Source organism: Mirounga angustirostris, unplaced genomic scaffold, assembly GCF_029215605.1.
Source record: "Mirounga angustirostris isolate CCGP_5_RB_7025 unplaced genomic scaffold, mMirAng1.0.hap1 SCAF_10, whole genome shotgun sequence".
Classification (NCBI taxonomy): domain Eukaryota; kingdom Metazoa; phylum Chordata; class Mammalia; order Carnivora; family Phocidae; genus Mirounga; species Mirounga angustirostris.
In genome coordinates, this window is record NW_026991718.1 from 25,615,329 (window position 1) to 25,633,582 (window position 18,254).

The 18,254-nt window shown below is 35.2% G+C and overlaps 1 protein-coding gene across 5 annotated transcripts in view; it reads left to right on the plus strand.

Moving 5' to 3' along the window:
• SPAST (spastin) overlaps positions 1-17,734 on the plus strand; it is a 61,415-nt gene extending 43,681 nt beyond the window's left edge. For all 5 annotated transcript variants that reach the window (XM_045884359.3, XM_045884358.3, XM_045884360.3 and 2 more), the window contains 9 exons: positions 239-310; positions 1,623-1,698; positions 1,939-2,030; positions 2,180-2,259; positions 5,101-5,143; positions 6,538-6,617; positions 8,407-8,477; positions 9,861-9,901; positions 16,328-17,734. In XM_045884359.3, coding sequence (XP_045740315.1) covers positions 239-310; positions 1,623-1,698; positions 1,939-2,030; positions 2,180-2,259; positions 5,101-5,143; positions 6,538-6,617; positions 8,407-8,477; positions 9,861-9,901; positions 16,328-16,450 — 678 coding nt within the window. In that variant the 3' untranslated portion in view covers positions 16,451-17,734. The remainder of the gene's footprint in view (positions 1-238; positions 311-1,622; positions 1,699-1,938; positions 2,031-2,179; positions 2,260-5,100; positions 5,144-6,537; positions 6,618-8,406; positions 8,478-9,860; positions 9,902-16,327) is intronic.
• The last annotated feature ends 520 nt before the right edge of the window (positions 17,735-18,254 follow it).

Sequence of the window (18,254 nt, forward strand, 5' to 3'; positions counted from 1 at the left end):
GTTGAGCGTCTGCCTTCAGCTCAGGTCGTGATCCTGGGGTCCTGGGATCGGGCCCCGTGTCGGGCTCTCCCTGCTCAGTGGGGAGCCTGCTTCTGAACCCTTTCCCACTGCTGAGCTCGCTTGCTCTCTTTCTCTGTCAAATAAATAAATAAATCTTTAAAAAAAATTGATCAAATGTGGTTATCTTTTTAAAGGAAGATACTGAACTAATGTAATATTTGCCCTTGTGATTTTTAAGGCCAAAGCAGTAGCTGCAGAATCCAATGCAACCTTCTTTAATATAAGTGCTGCAAGTTTAACTTCAAAATATGTGAGTGTTCTTTTTCTAATATTGTCATGTTTTATGTTACTGTGTAAATGTTACTAAGTATAAATGCTAATAACATTACACAAAGAATATTTTTGAGTTTTATATCTATATTTAGATATGAAAATCAATCACTCTTCAAAATAGAAAGTTAGGCTCTTTTAAAGTTAGAATTGTGCTGTCAGTGCTGTTTTAGTTTGCTGGGGCTGTGTAACAAAGTACCAAAAACTGGCTGGCTTAAACAACAGAAATTTATTGTCTTACAGTTTTGAAGACTAGAAGTTCAAGATCAGGTATTGGCAGGGTTCTCATTTTTGTAAAATAATTTAAAGTAACTGTAAAATTATACCTCTTGGTTAAATTTTACTTTCTGTGTGAAGTTTTATAAATAAAATTGTTACCAAATAAGTGTACCCAACATTATATACTGGAAAACACTGTCTTGGAAGTTAGGGGAGAGGAATTCCAGCCTAACTTTTGTGTACTAAGCTGGCCTTAAGAAAATACCACTTTTAGGCCTCACTTCACTTATGAAGTGTTGATGTTGTAAGAGGTCATATCCTGCAGTTCCTTGTAGCTCTGTGATTATTTGTTTTCATGATTCTAAATCTGAGGCCATTCTTTTTTTTGTTCTTTAATGAAATTTTCAATTAAAAAAATAGATGCCACCTAGAGGGTGGAGGAGTTTTTACAGTAGATTACTCCAAACCACATGACCCTTCATTGGATGCTTTTAGTGCATAGAATGGTTTTAGTAGTGTCTCAGCCCCTGGAATATTTCAAGGGGTGTTCATAGACCTCTTGGGCTACCTGGAAATATTTTTATACTTATTGACAGTGATATGGTGAGAATGAATTTAAGTAAGTTTAGTTTAGGAGAGCACTTTCCAGCTTATCTTGTTCTATAAATATATCCTACAACTAAGGGCTTAAGAAATATGTACCGTATCTCTTTCTCTCCCCTAATATTCCATCTTCTCACTAGTTATACCCATAATAGCTATTTCATTCTCAATTCTTAGGAATGCAGGGTCAAGCAGAACAGAGATATATTTCATTTTTTAAAGTACTTACCAGGGCAGATCCAGGTTTCAGCACCAATAATAATAATAAAGTACTTACCAGCTTGTATTAAATAATAGTCTATTTTTTTAATTATAAGAGACAATTCCCACCAATTCCTTAAACCAAATCTTTGATTGTTGCAAAGAATGGAAATTAAATTCCTAGATTCTAGATTTTTAATCATGAAATTTAAGCAGCTGTAATAATGTTGCATTTTATGTGTATTACAATGTATAATGCCTTGTTTCAGGTGGGAGAAGGAGAGAAATTAGTGAGAGCTCTTTTTGCCGTGGCTCGAGAACTTCAGCCTTCTATAATTTTTATAGGTAAGAACATGTTTTATAACTAAGTTAGTTGAGTATTTATGAAATTCCCCTTTCCAAATTTGAGAGGTATGATAGGAAAGATTATTCAGAAGGAAAAAGTTTTAAAGAAGTGCAAAGTTAAACACTAATGAATTGAGTAGGACCCAGGATATTAATAACTTAAGTAGTAAACTAGATTAATCTCATATGACTCCTATAGCTTGGCTTTTAATTAAAGTCTTATCCTTGTATTTCCTTTAGATGAAGTTGATAGCCTTCTGTGTGAAAGAAGAGAAGGAGAACATGATGCTAGTAGACGTCTAAAAACTGAATTTCTAATAGAATTTGATGGTGTAAGTATTGATTATGGTATTTTTAAAGTGGTAGTATTTTAGTGTATATGTTTTCCTATTAAATGACCCAAATTAGAAATACAGATACCTTCATCATGTTTTTGTTATTACTCTATCTAAAAGTACTAAAAAATTTTTTTTGCTTATAGGTGCAGTCTGCTGGAGATGACAGAGTGCTTGTAATGGGTGCAACTAACAGGCCACAAGAGCTTGATGAGGCTGTTCTCAGGTAGGGAGATTATGTAGAAAAACATGTCAGTTACAGGTGTATTTACTCCTGTGTTCATCTCACGTATCTCTTATTTCCTTCACTCTTAATTTGAAGACTAAAGTCATTATTGGGCGCCTGGGTGGCTCAGTTGGTTAAGTGACTGCCTTCAGCTCAGGTCATGATCCAGGAGTCCTGGGATCGAGTCCCGCATCGGGCTCCCGGTTCGGCGGGAAGCCTGCTTCTCCCTCTGACCCTATCTCCTCTCATGCTGTTTCTCTCTCTCTCTCTCTCTCTCTCAAATAAATAAATAAAATCTTAAAAAAAAATAAAATAAAATCTAAATAAATAAATAAAGTCATTATTTTCCTCCTGGTATCCATCCTTTGGCCACTTACTAACTACTATAGATTTTGAAGAAAGAACCACCATGATCCCACGAAAACTAGTTTACACTCTGTGGTTTCAGGCAGCTTGCTTATTTCTTCTGATTAGGATTAAATTATCTTAAAACTCCAGAATTGATTCTTACTCCCTTTCCCTGGGCTTCATAAGAAGCCAATAAAAGTAGGATTCATGGGAACTGTGTTCTGTGTTCTTGTGTGATTGAACAAATTTATTCCCTTCCTACTGGGAGGACAGTTTGACTCAGCATAAGATTCTTGGGCCTCCCTTTCTTTTCCTGAGGAATTGATTACATTGCCCCATTGTTTCTAGGATTAAATGTTGCAGTGTAAAAGTCTGAAGCCAGCCTGCTTTTATTCACATTTATGGATTAACTTGATTTTTTTCTTTTTACTGGTTATAATTTTTAACCATTGAAATCTAATTACTTGAAAAATATGTTGGGGCGCCTGGGTGGCTTAGTCGTTAAGCGTCTGCCTTTGGCTCAGGTCATGATCCCGGGGTCCTGGGATCGAGCCCCACATCGGGCTCCCTGCTGAGCAGGAAGTCTGCTTCTCCCTCTCCCACTCCCCCTGCTTGTGTTCCCTCTCTCGCTGTGTCTCTCTCTGTCAAATAAATAAATAAAATCTTAAAAAAAAAAAAAAGAAGAATATGTTGATCTGTCTTTATTTTTTCTGGGATTTGGTGTTTCTTTAAATTGATAGTTTGAAACCTCTTGTTTTAGGAAAGTTATTTTGAATACTATATTCAATTTTTTTTTCTTAATTCATTCTTCTGGTTTTTTTCTTTCACTATATTGTATCTTTTTGTCTTCCGTATCTTTAATTTCCTTCTAATCCTTTTTAACTCTTAGGTCTTCTTTGTTTTGTTTTCTTGTTTGTTGTCCTTACTGCTTACTGGGCTTGTGTCTAATCTTCTTTGTGCTACTACTTTTGTAACTTTTGTGTCTGTGGTGATTTCTTCATTTTCATTGCTTTCCTGATCTCTGCAATCCCATTTTTTCATCTTCTTTTGTCTTATTTCCTTGAGCTTTTATAAGTCATTGCCTTGAGTCCTTATATCTCATTGAGTTCTTGTTTTATTAGTTTTTTTTTTCATTAAATTATTTTATTCCATGGAAAGATATTTGATCACAAATTTAATTTGTTGTATGGCAAACCTTCTTGTGTATATTCTCTATTATTTATTGTAATCTTTTCCCTCTTCTTTGGCACTTTAAATAAATTAGCCATGTGCTTTTGCCTGTTTTGCTTACTATTTTTATTTGAATAAAGGGGAGTTTTCTCGGAAAGCCTAGTTCTGGAGTAATATTATAGGAGAAGAGCTAGAAAAATAAGATACTGAGCAAGTATCTTGAGTTGTCCTATGAATAGCTTTGACTAACAGGTAGTCTCCCTGAGTCACAATCAAACCCTACCTGGTAAAGAAGATTAGTGAGCACAGGACAGTTTGTGATCTTCCCAGACTGACTGGTATCTTCTTACAAAGATGATGTGTCTTTGAATTTCTTTTTTTTTGGCATCACCTTCCTTTCCATTCCCCTGCTCCTGACTAGGTATCACAGAGCCATTCTTCACCTGCTTGTTTAAATATGGGAGTTTGGCTTTATTACTCCTCAGAGTATGATCTATTTCCTTTGGAATACTCTGTGCTCTGATAGCCATGTCTGGAATCTGCAGCAACAGATCCTGTGCGTATGCTCCTTCATCAGTGTAATTTTCACTGCCCTAGGCAGCCCTTCTTCATACACTTTAGTTGTGTAAATGTTACCTGAGTTTGTTGATGGTGAAGTTTACATTTCTGTTTCTGTGGTCCTTGGTTTTAGTTGTTTTCACTTTCAGGAAGGTAGCAGAGATTTCCTTATTCTGCTTATATCAGATATTTTGTGTGTTTTAATACATTTTTGCTATTGAAAACATACACATACAGGGGCGCCTGGGTGGCTCAGTCGGTTGAGTGTCTTACTCTTGATTTCATCTCAGGTCATGGTCTCAGGGTAATGAGATCAAGCCCCATGTTGGGCTCTGTGCTCAGTGTGGAGCCTGCTTGGGATTCTCTCTCTCTCCCTCTGCCCCTCCCCTGCTCATGATCATTTGCGCTTTCTCTCTCTCAAAAAAAAAAAAAATACACATACATAATTTTTAAATATTTTTAAAAGAGTAACTCAAGGGGCAACTGGCTGGCTCAGTCAGTAGAGGATGAGACTCCTGATCTTGGGGTTGTAAGTTTGAGCCCCATGTATGGTGTAGAGATTACTTAAAAATAAAATCTTTAAAAAACAAAAAACAAAAAACAAAAAACAACAAAAAAAAACAAGTAACTCAAAATAACTTCACACTGATGACTACTAAAATGCATTCAAATGTTAAAAGTTTTTTTCTTGTCATTTGCTACTTGAACTGAGTTACCTTTACATTCAAAACTATATTTTTTAAATTGTTTGAATCCTTTTTTTAGGCGTTTCATCAAACGGGTATATGTGTCTTTGCCAAATGAGGAGGTATGTATCTGTGTTTGAATTTTTTTTTCTTTAAGCAGAAACAAGACCTACCATCTTGACAGTATTGATCTTCCAATCATTAATACAGTCACATTGGAAAATAGTTTGGCAATTTCTTAAAAAGACAAATGTAAACTTACCATAAGGCCCAATAATTCCTTTCTTAAGAATCTGCCCACTACAGATGAAAACATATGTTGACACAAAGATGTGTACAAGAACTTTTATATTTATAAATAATAGCCAAAACTGTAGGGAATCTAAGATGTTCATCAATTAGAGAATGGATAAACAAATTTGGCATATGCATTTAATGGAATACTGTTTAGCAATAAAAGGATTGAGGTATTTATACATGCTGTAATACGGAAAAACCTCAAAAACATACTAAGTGAAAGGCACCAGATGTAAAACATAACCTATCATATGACTCCATTTGTATGAAATGTCCAGAAAAGGCATATTTCTAGACACCAAAGGAAATCGTGGTTTGCAAAGGCTAGGGGTCGAAGTGGGGATTAATTGCAAACAGGCATAACTGAACTGTTTGGGGTGATAGAAATGTTCTAAAAGTGGATTATGGTGGTGGTTGCACAACTGTTTGTTTATTAAAAATCACTGAATTATATACTTACAATGGGGAGATTAATGTTCTATGAATTCATACATCTATAAAAGTGTTTTAAAAATTTGTGATTGTTGAGGCACCTGGGTGGCTCAGTGGGTTAAGCATCTGACTCTTGGTTTCCACTTAGGTTGTGAGATCGAACCCCGCACTCAGCCACAGAGTCTGCTTAAGACTCTGTCTCTCCCTCTCCCTCTCCTTCTGCCCCTCCACACTGCACTCTTGCACGCTCTCTCTCTCTAAAATAAATAAATGAATCTTTAGAAAAAAATGAAAGTATTAAAAAATTTAAAATTGTGGTTGTCTAACTCAGATCCTTAACATCCCTTGATAGTAGCAGCAGCTACATCTTTAGTGTTTTCTTTGGATTATCTTTAAGCCTCTCAAGAACTCTCAAAAAATGGTAGTTTATTTTTCTTTAAAGATTTTATTTATTTGAGAGAGAGAAAGCATGAGTGGGTGGGGGCGGGGCACAGGGAGAGAGAGAGAGAAGCAGACTCCCCGCTGAGCGGAGAGCCTGATACGGGACTCGATCCCAGGACCCTGAGATCATGACCTGAGCCAAAGTCAGATGCTTAACTGAGCCACTGAGGCACCCCCCAAAATGGTAGTTTTTTAACTCCAATTAACAGACATGAGTGAGGCTCTAAGAGAGTGATTTGTTTGTGATCATTCAGCTCATAAATGAGGGTCAGGATTTGAACCTAACTTACAGATAGTTTGTTAAGCTAATTCTTGGGACTGATAATTCTTCAATATTTCTTTTCAGACACGACTACTTTTACTTAAAAATCTGTTATGTAAGCAAGGAAGCCCATTGACCCAAAAAGAACTAGCACAACTTGCTAGGTAAGTAATTTGATTTGGTCTACCTTAAAACTTTTTTCTTTTTCTTTTCTTTTTTTTTTTTTTTTAAGAATTCTTTCTCTTTTTTGTTTAAAGTAAACTCAGGTCTGAAGTGAGTAATTTATTTTTCAGAGAACCGTCTCATCCTTTATTTCACCTTTTTTCTTACCTCTTATTCTTATATATATAATATCTAAATTTAAATTTCTAGATCCTCTACAAGACCTGACCTACATATCTGATGATGGTACTATATTCTTTTTATAAATTTATTAAAACTTAAAGGGACTCCTGGGTGGCTCAGTCGATTAAGCGTCTGCCTTCAGCTCAGGTCATAATCCCAGGATCAAGTCACACATCGGGCTTCCTGCTCCGCGGGGAGCCTCCTTCTCTTTCTGCCTGCCGCTCCCCCTGCTTGTGCTCTCTCTCTCTCTGACAAATAAATAAGATCTTTAAAAAAAAAAAAAAAACACTTCTAAGTAGTATTAAAATAATTTTAAAACTTTAAAATGTCTTATATCTGCCCACACCAACACAATTATTTTCATATAAACTTGTTCTCTTGTATTATACGTAATTTTTTTTAACTTTTGCATCTTCAGCTTGTTTTATGAGTGGTGTACTTAAGTAGAAACTGAATATAAAAGGTGCGCTTGTTAAATTTTACTCATTAAAAATCTCATAAGGTAATTTAAATAAGTATGTAAATAAGCTAGTAATTTTAGTAAAAACTCTGAGTTCCCAGATACCTATGAAAAAGAATAAATTCAATACCTAGAAACATTGAGGTTCTTCTTCGTCATTCCAATAAAGAATTCAGCTAATGTTTGATCTCTATAGTTATATAACATAGTACATGATAAGTAAATGCTTTCTTTTCCTGTTTTATTTTCTTCCCCTTTGCCGCCCTAGTTTTTAGTTCCTTTGATAATCTCTTGGCTGCCCAGGACTCTCCACTGTGGCATCCCATTCAGATGTGCCTCTGTTTGCCAATATCTTCTACCCCAGACCCTTCCTTCACCCTGTTTGTCCTACATTTAAAGAAATGTACGTTGGGCACCTGGCTGGCTCAGTTGGTAGAGCATGTGACTCTTGATTTCAGGGTTGTGAGTTTGGGCCCCACATTAGGCCCCACGTTTGTACTTGAAAAAATTTTAAAAATTTTAAATTAAAAAAAAAAAAGGAAATCTACCTTGACTGGCAGTGTTTTTTGTCAAGATAAAGAAACATTAGGGCGCCTGGGTGGCTCAGTTGGTTAGGCGACTGCCTTCGGCTCAGGTCATGATCCTGGAGTCCCGGGATCGAGTCCCGCATCGGGCTCCCTGCTCAGCAGGGAATCTGCTTCTCTCTCTCCCGCTCCCCCCTCTTGTGCTCTTTCTCTCTCTCACTCTCTCTCTCAAATAAATAAATAAAATCTAAAAAAAAAAAAAGATAAAGAAACATTAACTTACAGAGCAATAATTATGGTTATGTGTCTTTTGGCCAGCCATGACTTATAGATGTTACCTTTCCAAGGGATTTGTTTACAATTTAATGGAGCCTCCTGGAGATAAAGTATGCTTTAATCTAAAAGATTGGTTCTCATGATGAAATTTTCAGGCATTATCTAAGGAGCCTGCCATAGACTGTTTTGTTTGTTTTCAGCAAGTGAGCCTTTCTGTGTTCTTAAAATCACATTGCATAGCTGCCTGCTTGATGACAGAGGCAAACTAGATTTTCCCCTCTTTTTACATGGAGATTTTAAATCTGCAAAGATGAAAATAATTTGCTCTTTCTTCCTTCCCATTCTTAGAATGACCGATGGATATTCAGGAAGTGATCTAACAGCTTTGGCAAAAGATGCAGCACTGGGTCCTATCCGAGGTATGTGTATAGAGCTTGAAACATTTAGACCTATTTGTCAGACCACTTTAGACGTTTAAAAAGTCCCTATTGAGATGTTTTATTTTTAGTAAGAAAGCATTTAAGCTGCTAGAAAACTTGGTACAAAGTAGTTTCTAGACTTGGAGTCAGCAAACTTTTCAGTAAAAGGCCTGATAAGTATTTTAGGCTCATGGGGCCACAGATGTTCTCCATTGTATGTTCTTTTGGGTTTTGTTTTCACAAACAAAAACGTGAAACCATTCTTAGCTCACAGACCATACAAAGATAGTCCATGGGTGAGTAGATCATGACCCTGTTATAAACAACAGGTTTCAGTTCTTTTTTTTTTTAATTAAAATTTACAGTTAATGTACAGTGTTATATTCATTCAGGTGTACAACATAGTGATTAGACAACTCTGTACATTAAACAGTGCTCAGCACGATAAATTACCATCTGCCATATGTTTCACTTCTTGATAGTAGGTAACCAGCAGAAGACACAAAGGAAAAGAAAACATTTTTAAGCAAGCAAAAAAGAAAAATAAAGGGGAAATGTTCTTATCTGTTTTTGGCTCTTTTCACTTCAATAATCTGATAACACTTGAAATTAAAGTGTCTGAGAAGAAGCTTTTATTTGTATTATTATATGTTATCTTTTGAGGAATTGCTTTGTTTTGACAAGGTTATTTGCTGATTCTGAAATACCACTGTGATATCACTTTAGATATTCTCAGCTGCTTTTCCACAGCCAGCATGGGCAGTGGCTGGGTGATGCTCCCAGGTATGCACTCAGATTGCTGACTGTGACAATAAACTAGAACATGTAACGTGCAACTTCTAGAACAGATCTCCTGCAGTGAAACAGTGTACTGACTCAGAATTCCTGCTTTGGAGAATGATAAGTGTAACCTTGAGAATGTATTTTGAAATTCTGGGCAAACATTCTAGTCAAACTCTTGCTGCCAGAGGCATGAAATCATGTTCAGATAGTGGACTCAACCAGTACATAATACATAAACCATTTGTATTTTATCAGAATATTTTAGCTATTATTCTGAAGCAGATAAAAGTTATTGGGTTTAAAAAATAATAATAAAGCCTTTGTGAGGAAGAAGCTACATTCTTTTAAGTTTACTCTCAAATTTGTAAAATTTATTGTTCTTGGGCAATATGCAGATAAATTGAATGCCTCCCAGTTACTCCTAAGATGGACTGTTATTCTAAGCATTTATAAATTGTGCTCTTAATATTAATGTGTATCTTCCTTTTAATAGAAATAATTTATATTGAACGTGTACTTCTAGATCATTGTACTTGGTTTTGCTCTTCAGCAATTTAAACTTAGAAATCTTTTTTTAAGTGACTGTCTTATATTTTACAGAACTGAAACCAGAACAAGTAAAGAATATGTCTGCCAGTGAGGTATATTATTTTATTATTATCTTTTCTTTGCTCTGGTTCTCTATATTGTAAGGCATATCTTTTGTCTGGATTTTTGTAGTTGATTTGATTAGAAGCTAGAAAAAGTTAACTTTCCTTTATTTCAAAATATAGGGGCCTATCAAATTACAATCACTTAATGGTGTTCTTTGGTAATGGACAAAAAATATTGTATATAGTCATTAAGTCATTTTCTATCAAATGATATGTAAATATTAAACAGAAGAAAATTACAGAAAACTTAAGAGTTTTACTCTTTGTAACAAGTTAATTCCTTGGTATTGTATTTTGTAAGATTCTCAGCATTTGTTTTTGTCCTTATAAAAGCAATACCATTGTAATGTAATTCATTACAATTTCTTATCAGATGCTAAGGCATTTCTTTTGAAAAAATATAAAGTTGGACATGCAGAATGATTATAATAACTATGTAAGCAAACATTTAAAATCAGCCTTATATTTATAACTTACACGTCAGAGGTATTTTTTCCTGCCCAAGTTTCAACAGCTATTGTGCTCACTTCGGCAGCACGTATACCAAGTTTCAGCAACTACTGAGGAGACCGTGAACTCTTAACATAGAGAATGAATGTATTTGAGCACATTTTGATAGTCTTTTTTCTCCACCTTCTAAGTAAACTTAGTTGTTTTCGGGTATTTTGTGTGTGGTAGTTAATCAGCTACATTGCTAAGAATACCCTCACACTTCCATTCCATTTTAAAAGTCTAGTTTACCTAGAGTGTGTTTGATCTGAATGAAGCTTAGGAACAGAGAATTCCACATACCTTCTTTGGCATTTAGCTGCTATTACCTTAAAAATGCACATTTAAAGTATAAGTTTCAAGTCCCTTTTATCTGATTTGTAATTTTAATTCCACATTTTTAAAATTTTTTTCATATAAGTACTATACAGTTTGTGTTCCCAAAGTGTTTTATGGGTTTTTAAAAATAGTTTAAGTATAATTTATTAACAATATCCCATAAGTATATATTTTTAATGTTCTTAAAACATAAACCTGATAGTACCTTTCTACCCAAAAAGTAAGCATCATGCATGAATTATTTCTTCTCCACACACCATTCTCCTGCCTTGGACCTAGGACAGGTAAACTTGATATCGCCTATACTTTGGCCCCCTAGATTCAGACTGAGGAGAGGCCAACTGTGTGACAATTTAGGGCTCTGTTTTTGTCCCTTGGAAAGACCATGTGGAATAAAGGGACTAATTAAGGCAGTAATGAGCTAAAACCACCAACTGGCAAATAAATTCCAGTAAGAAGCAGTCTACAAATTCTCAAATGACTTAACAGGCAAAATCCACTCACCTCCTCATCTCCAAGTATACTGTCTCAAACTCTAAGGCCATAGCATTTCCTGTGGAAGTCAATTGGGAAGTCCACTTGTACCTATAAATGGAATGCTTTGATACACTTTGATTAATATAATAATTGGCAGCCTTATTACTTATAAGTAGGTGCCTCCTTAGGGAATAGAAAGTCTTACACATCTGTCCATTATTGCATGAGAAAAGAGACCAGTTTTTTACTGATAGTGGCTCTGTTAACCTTTGTATATATTTTGCCCATCATGAGAATATACATACAATCAAATTTGAACATTTTTCTTTTTTTTAAAGACTTATTTATTTATTAGAGAGAAAGAAGGAGAGTGAGTGAGCTAGTGAGGGGAGGAGTGGAGGGAGAGAATCTTCAAGCAGACTCCCTGCCAACTGGGGAGCCTGACATGGAGCGTGATCTCATGACCTGAGCTGAAACTGAGTTGGATGCTTAACTGAATGAGCTACCCAGGCGCCCCGAGCAGTATTTTTCCTCACTGGACAAAGTCAACCTAAATATAGTTCCTGTCTTATTTGAAGAATAAAGAAATTTTGAGTCTTATTTTCTTTTTTTATGACTTTAAAACAAGACAGTTCTGTTGCTGTAGGTATGTATTGCCATATAACAAATTGCCGAAAAACTTAGCTTAAAATGACCACATTTATTATCTCACATTTTCATGGAGTTGGGAATATGGGCATAGCTTAGATAAGTCCTCTGCTTCAAGCTCTCTCAGAGGGCTGCAATCAAGTTGTTGGCCCAAGGTCTCTTACAGAGCTGTAATCAAGATGTTGTTTGGGGCTGAGTCATTACAAGGCTCAACTGCCGCAGATCTGCTTCCACACTCACTCACGTGGTTCTTTGCCAGATTCACTTCCTCATGGGTTGTTGAAATGAGAGCCTCAGTTTTCTTTAGCCCTTGGCTGAAGGCCTCCTTCAGTTCTTTTCCACATTGGCCTCTCCAACATAGTACTTACTTCATTAAAGCAAGCAAGCCAGGGAGAAGAGAAAGTACCAGCAAGATGGAAGTCAGAGTCTTTATAACCTAATCCTGAAAGTGACATCCCATCACTTCTGCAGTATTCTGTTCTTAATGTCCAGTCCACATTCAAGGGGAAGAAATTACAGAGGGGCATATATAACAAGAGGTAGGAATCATTACAAGACATGTCAGAAGATGCCCAAGACATCTGTAAATCAATTATAACTTATTTTTTAACGTTTAAAGGGTTACATTTGGCCACTGAAATCTGCTTTTTATGTTAAGCTGTGCCCTTTTAATACTACTTTAGAACTTTGAGAAGTATTCTTGCATTCTGGGAGCAAGGCACTTAATCCCAACACTTGGAATCAGCAACTCTACAGGAACCCTGCTTCATTTTTTTTTAAGATTTTATTTTTAAGTAATCTCTACACCCATCGTGGGACTCAAATTCACAGCCCTGAGTTTAAGAGTTGCATGCTCTACCAACTGAGCCAGCAAGGCACCCCAAGAACTCTGGTTCATCTTAATGGAGAATAATGTTAAGACTCTGGGATTAGAAATTTATACTACAGGGGTGCCTGGGTGGCTCAGTCATTAAGCGTCTGCCTTGGGCTCAGGTCGTGATCCCAGGGTCCTGGAATCAAGCCCTGCATTGGGCTTCCTGCGCTCAGTGGGAAGCCTGCTTCTCCCTCTCCCACTCCCCCTGCTTGTGTTCCTCTCTCGCTGTGTATCTCTCTGTCAAATAAATAAAATCTTTAAAAAAAAAAAAAAAGAAAGAAACTTATACTACATTGTTTTTTATTAGTACTGGTGTTAAATTAGCCTACTCCAATGACAAGAGCCTGAAAAATATACATATTTTTAAAATATCATTAATTCATTCTGATAGAGTATATTTATTTCAATATAAAATCTACTTGAATTCTAATCCCACACCTAAAAATATAATTTTATCCACTATTTTTAAAATGTATAAGTAAGAACCTTATTTTTTTTTTTTTAAGATTTTATTTATTTATTTGAGAGAGAGAGAGAGAGAGCATGAGAGGGGGAGGGTCAGAGGGAGAAGCAGACTCCCTGCCGAGCAGGGAGCCCAATGTGGGACTCGATCCCGGGACTCCAGGATCATGACCTGAGCCGAAGGCAGTCGCTTAACCAACTGAGCCACCCAGGTGCCCCAGTAAGAACCTTATTTTAATAAATACTAAAATTCAGAGAGGAACACTAAAATTAAAACTTATTAAAACTATTGAATCAATTACAAGAAATAACATTACTGGTACCATTTGTGACCATCCTACTAATTATGTATTAGGTTACATTGTTACAAGTTTTGGTTCTACTGTATTCTTTTATCTAGTTTATTTATTTTTAATCTAATAGTTTTAGTATTAATAATTTGGTAGTACTTTTAGCTGTTAGTCCTGGACTAATGAGTTAATATTTATAAAATGCTTAAAAATGAGTCTGGCAATAGTGGATACTATGTCAGTGTCCATAGAATAATTTTAAAATACATAAATAATAATAATAATGGCATTTTATTATAGAGATTAAGGAAATCTGTTTTATCAGTTGCATTGCATTTATGAGAGGAGAGGAAAACACAAACATTGGTTTCTAAAATTGTATACCAGAATTTTTTTAGTCATTATTCAGTACAACTTTAATAACTAAGTGTGTTGTCAGGCACTGGTATATATACACACTTTTAGGTGAGATCAACCCAATTTGACTTTTATGGAATATAAAGGTATATAAAGAATATTTTATGAGAATAGAAACTCAAATAATTGTATTGGAATTCTGTGTTTTTAAAAGGTAGTGCTAGAAATTGTTGACTGCAAATTCAGGGTATAATGTACTTTGTTTTTAAAAAAGTTTGGGGTGTCTGGCTGGCTCAGTCAGTAGTGCATGTATGTGACTCTTAATCCCAGGGTTGTGAGTTCAAACCCCAGGTTGGGCACAGAGCCTACTTAAAAATAAAAATAAAAAACAAAGCACACAGTTTGTATCCATCTTAACTTTAACTTTATTATTTTATTAGTTTGTTTTGAAAAGATATCTTTGCTGCTTATTTTTCTCTTTCTCAAATTAGCTACCAGTTGCTTTTTCCTACTGTATACATTCATCTCTTACTAACTTCAAAATATCATATATAAATTTCATGTATTTATGTATACCCTTGTATACAGTTCAATTGGAATTTCATCAAAAGCTTTTAAGACCTGAATTTCTATAACAAATTTTATTCAAGAATATCATAGGTAATACATTACATTCATTATCCTTCTACTCTTTGGGCTTTAGGAAGAGCCAGTGTGTGTTTTATAGTTAAATAAAAAAACATGTAGGCCTCATAGGATGATTATGTGGTAACAATATATCCTTTTCCTTTTTGACTAAGATTAGGCTACAAGTGTGGGTGATTTTCTCAATCTGTGCTCATCAGGATATGAGAGAGTGTGAAATAGTTAGATTGGGTTTTATAAGAGTAATAAAAAGAAGAGTATAGGGCGCCTGGGTGGCTCAGTTGGTTGAGCGACTGCCTTCGGCTCAGGTCATGATCCTGGAGTCCCTGGATCGAGTCCCGCATCGGGCTCCCTGCTTGGTGGGGAGTCTGCTTCTCCCTCTGACCCTTCCCCCTCTCATGTGCTCTCTCTCTCAAATAAATAAATAAAATCTTTAAAAAAAAAAAAAAAAAAAAAAAAAAAAAAAAAGAAGAGTATATATGAATATCAGTTGAGGTTTTGTCTCAAAATTCTTTAACTTATTTTTGGGCAGAATGCACATGTATATATTAGTGGTAATTTTTAAAACTGTTCATTTTGTGCCAACCTCCTTTTGAGTTTTAAAAATCTTCAGGTAATTATAGATACATGTTGACTCAGCATTGTTTTATTCTACATTCTCATAGCCAATTAAAAAGGTCAGAAAATGAAGGGCATCTGGGTGGCTCAGTCGGTTAGGGTAAGCCCTGCCTTGGGCTTATGTCATGATCTCGGGATCCTGGGTTAGGGTTAGGGTACCTGCTCAGTAGGGAGCCTGCTTCTCTCTCTCCCTTTGCCCCACCCCCAGCTTGTGCTGTCTCCCTCTCTCAAAATCTTTTTAAAAGGTCAAAAAATTCGGTTGAGCAACTGCCTTCAGCTCAGGTCATGATCCCAGGGTCCTGGGATCGAGTCCCACATCGGGCTCCCTGCTCTGCGGGGAGCCTGCTTCTCCCTCTCCTACTCCCCCTGCTTGTGTTCCCTCTGTCGCTGTGTCTCTCTCTGTCAAATAAATAAATAAAATCTTAAAAAAAAAAAAAGTCAAAAATGAGACCAAATTATATAAAATGCATTATAAGTAATATTAATATTAGAAAATTTCAGAGACTAGCATCCTACATGCTGTAAAAGGCATTATTTCCTTAAAAGTCTCATGTGCTTCTTGTAAACTATCTTCCTTTCTAATAAACCCAGCATGAATTTAGCTAGAGTATGCTTGTGGTGCATGAGACCTGAGAATTCTGAATGATGGAATTGTGATTCTTTTTTCTGCTTGTCTCTATTTTGTCAAATTTTCTATAATGAGTGTTTTCTGTTTTTATAATGGGAAAAATATTATGATTTAAAATGTTAATACCTAAGAAATAAAACATATATAATAAAAGTATATTAGTATAGCATTTTGGGTTTTTTTGTTTTGTTTTGTTTTTAAGATTTTATTTATTTATTTGACAGAGAGAGACAGTGAGAGAGGGAACACAAGCAGGGGGAGTGGGAGAGGGAGAAGCAGGCTCCCTGCCGAGCAGGGAGCCCGGTGTGGGGCTCGATCCCAGGACCCTGGGATCATGACCTGAGCCGAAGGCAGACGCTTAACGACTGAGCCACCCAGGTGCCCCATTAGTATAGCATTTTGATAAGATTTCTTATATAGTGAACTTGCCTAAATATAATAGTATGTAAAATAAGGTGATAGACATGATTTTCTAAGAATACATGTGTGTATAACAGTAATAGCATCATTATTTTTAATCCATCTTTGGGTTAACTACTGTTTATGTCTTCATCATTTGTATTATCATGTATTTTTTTAAAATCTAGATGAGAAATATTCGATTATCTGACTTCACTGAATCCTTGAAAAAGATAAAACGCAGCGTGAGCCCTCAAACCTTAGAAGCGTACATACGTTGGAACAAGGACTTTGGCGATACCACTGTTTAAGGAAAGACCTTTGTAAGCCTGCAGAACATTTTGCTTTCGAAGAGAGAAACACACCATCTTCACTGAATAGTTATCAGCTACAGAAATTGAGCCTAAGTTTACAGGACTTTTCAGAGTCTTACAATTAAGTCTTACTTGTGCACCCCAGCAGATGCACCATAAAACAAAATTTAAATAAAATATACAATGCAAATGGAGTATTTTGTTGAAGACCTGTTCATGGTTATCCCGATGGGCACTGTAAGTTAGAGCACAACCAAAACTGATTCTGGTCTTCTTTACCAATATAATCATAATGTAAATAATAATTTGTATATTGTGTTGCAGATGAAAGTATTCCAGAGACAGTGAATGGTAGAAGACACAAGCGCCTTTGGTTGTTTGTCTTCTGATGTCTTTTCTTAAAATAATAATTTTTTCTATTTTCCTTTCCTACTGTTATCTTTACTACAGATGATTAGAATGCCAAACACTCTGAGTTTCTTTTTTTTCTTTTCTTTTACAAGTCCAGTGTGCCAAATGAAACTTCTTCCTATGTAACAGTAATAGGAATAAGTATTTTGAAGGTTTTTTCTTTTTCATAAATCTACACATTAAATACTGCATTTCACTTTTCATTTTTCTGTTACCTTGTTACCAATTTAGAAAGCAATTTGTTGATAGCCACAAAGCAAATCTAGTAAAATAGAAAAAGAGACGGTTAGAAGGTTTGAGTCAGTCTGTCATTACAACATGTAGATCAATCCTCATGTGACCTGCAGTATTTTTTTCTAATATATTTGTCAGAAATCTATTGTAGACTGTTAATTTATTCCTAATGGAGTTTATTTTCTGCTAGAATTATTCTAATATTTAAGAAGGCCAATTTTAACTGCTGTAAAAGTGGTTTCTGTGTGAGAGAAGGGAAGAACTGAGAGCTAAGACATTTCTAATTTATTGCTTATTGCTTTCTTACTGTTTACAGGATAATTATAAGCCAGTGGATCTACCATCTTTTATTCTTAATAATTATTAATCCCTTCAATGAAACTTTAAAAAATTACTGAATTTTTATACATTGCATACATTTTATAGGTTTCTTGTGCTCACTTTGTTAACTAAAAAGTTAGTCTGTTAATCTGTCTTTTGTTCCCCAAAAATGTACAGTAATTGTTTCTCGTTTGTATAAGTATGCCTGGATTTTATTATAAAACTGTCATTGTAGGAAGTAGAGACTCATATCATGGCTTTTTAAATATTGTAATAAAGGCAAATGGATATTTGCCCTTAGTTTACTGGTTAAAAGTTTGTTTACAGAAATTTTCTTTGGTGCTTTTATGTAAAATGTTATGGGCGGAAAGAATAATTTTATAGTAGTAACAGATTTTTTTCATTTAGGAAAAATATCTTTGGTTTTGGTTTTGAGAGAATACATTAAAATTAAAAACTTGCCCCATCTATATAGGAATTTTATAATGAAGACATACATTCGTCTTAATTTTAATCTTCTTGTTCCTGTTAAAGATTTACCTACATATAGAAGATGTATGGTTTAAGATAATGTGCTATTTATAGCTGTAACTTAAATGTCTCCTCTAATCATGACCTTAGAAGTCCCTGGATAACAGAAATGAGGGTTGAGATAAATAGAAAAAAAAAATTTAAGCCAGAACCATGCCCATTTTCAGTCATATGTTGTATCTTTTTAAGGTCTCAAACATTAAAGCATCAATTATAAAATACTGGTAATGAAAGATGATGCAGTATACATGATGACAAGAATTGGGAATATCCAAAGTTAAAACATTTTCAATAAAGCTCATAA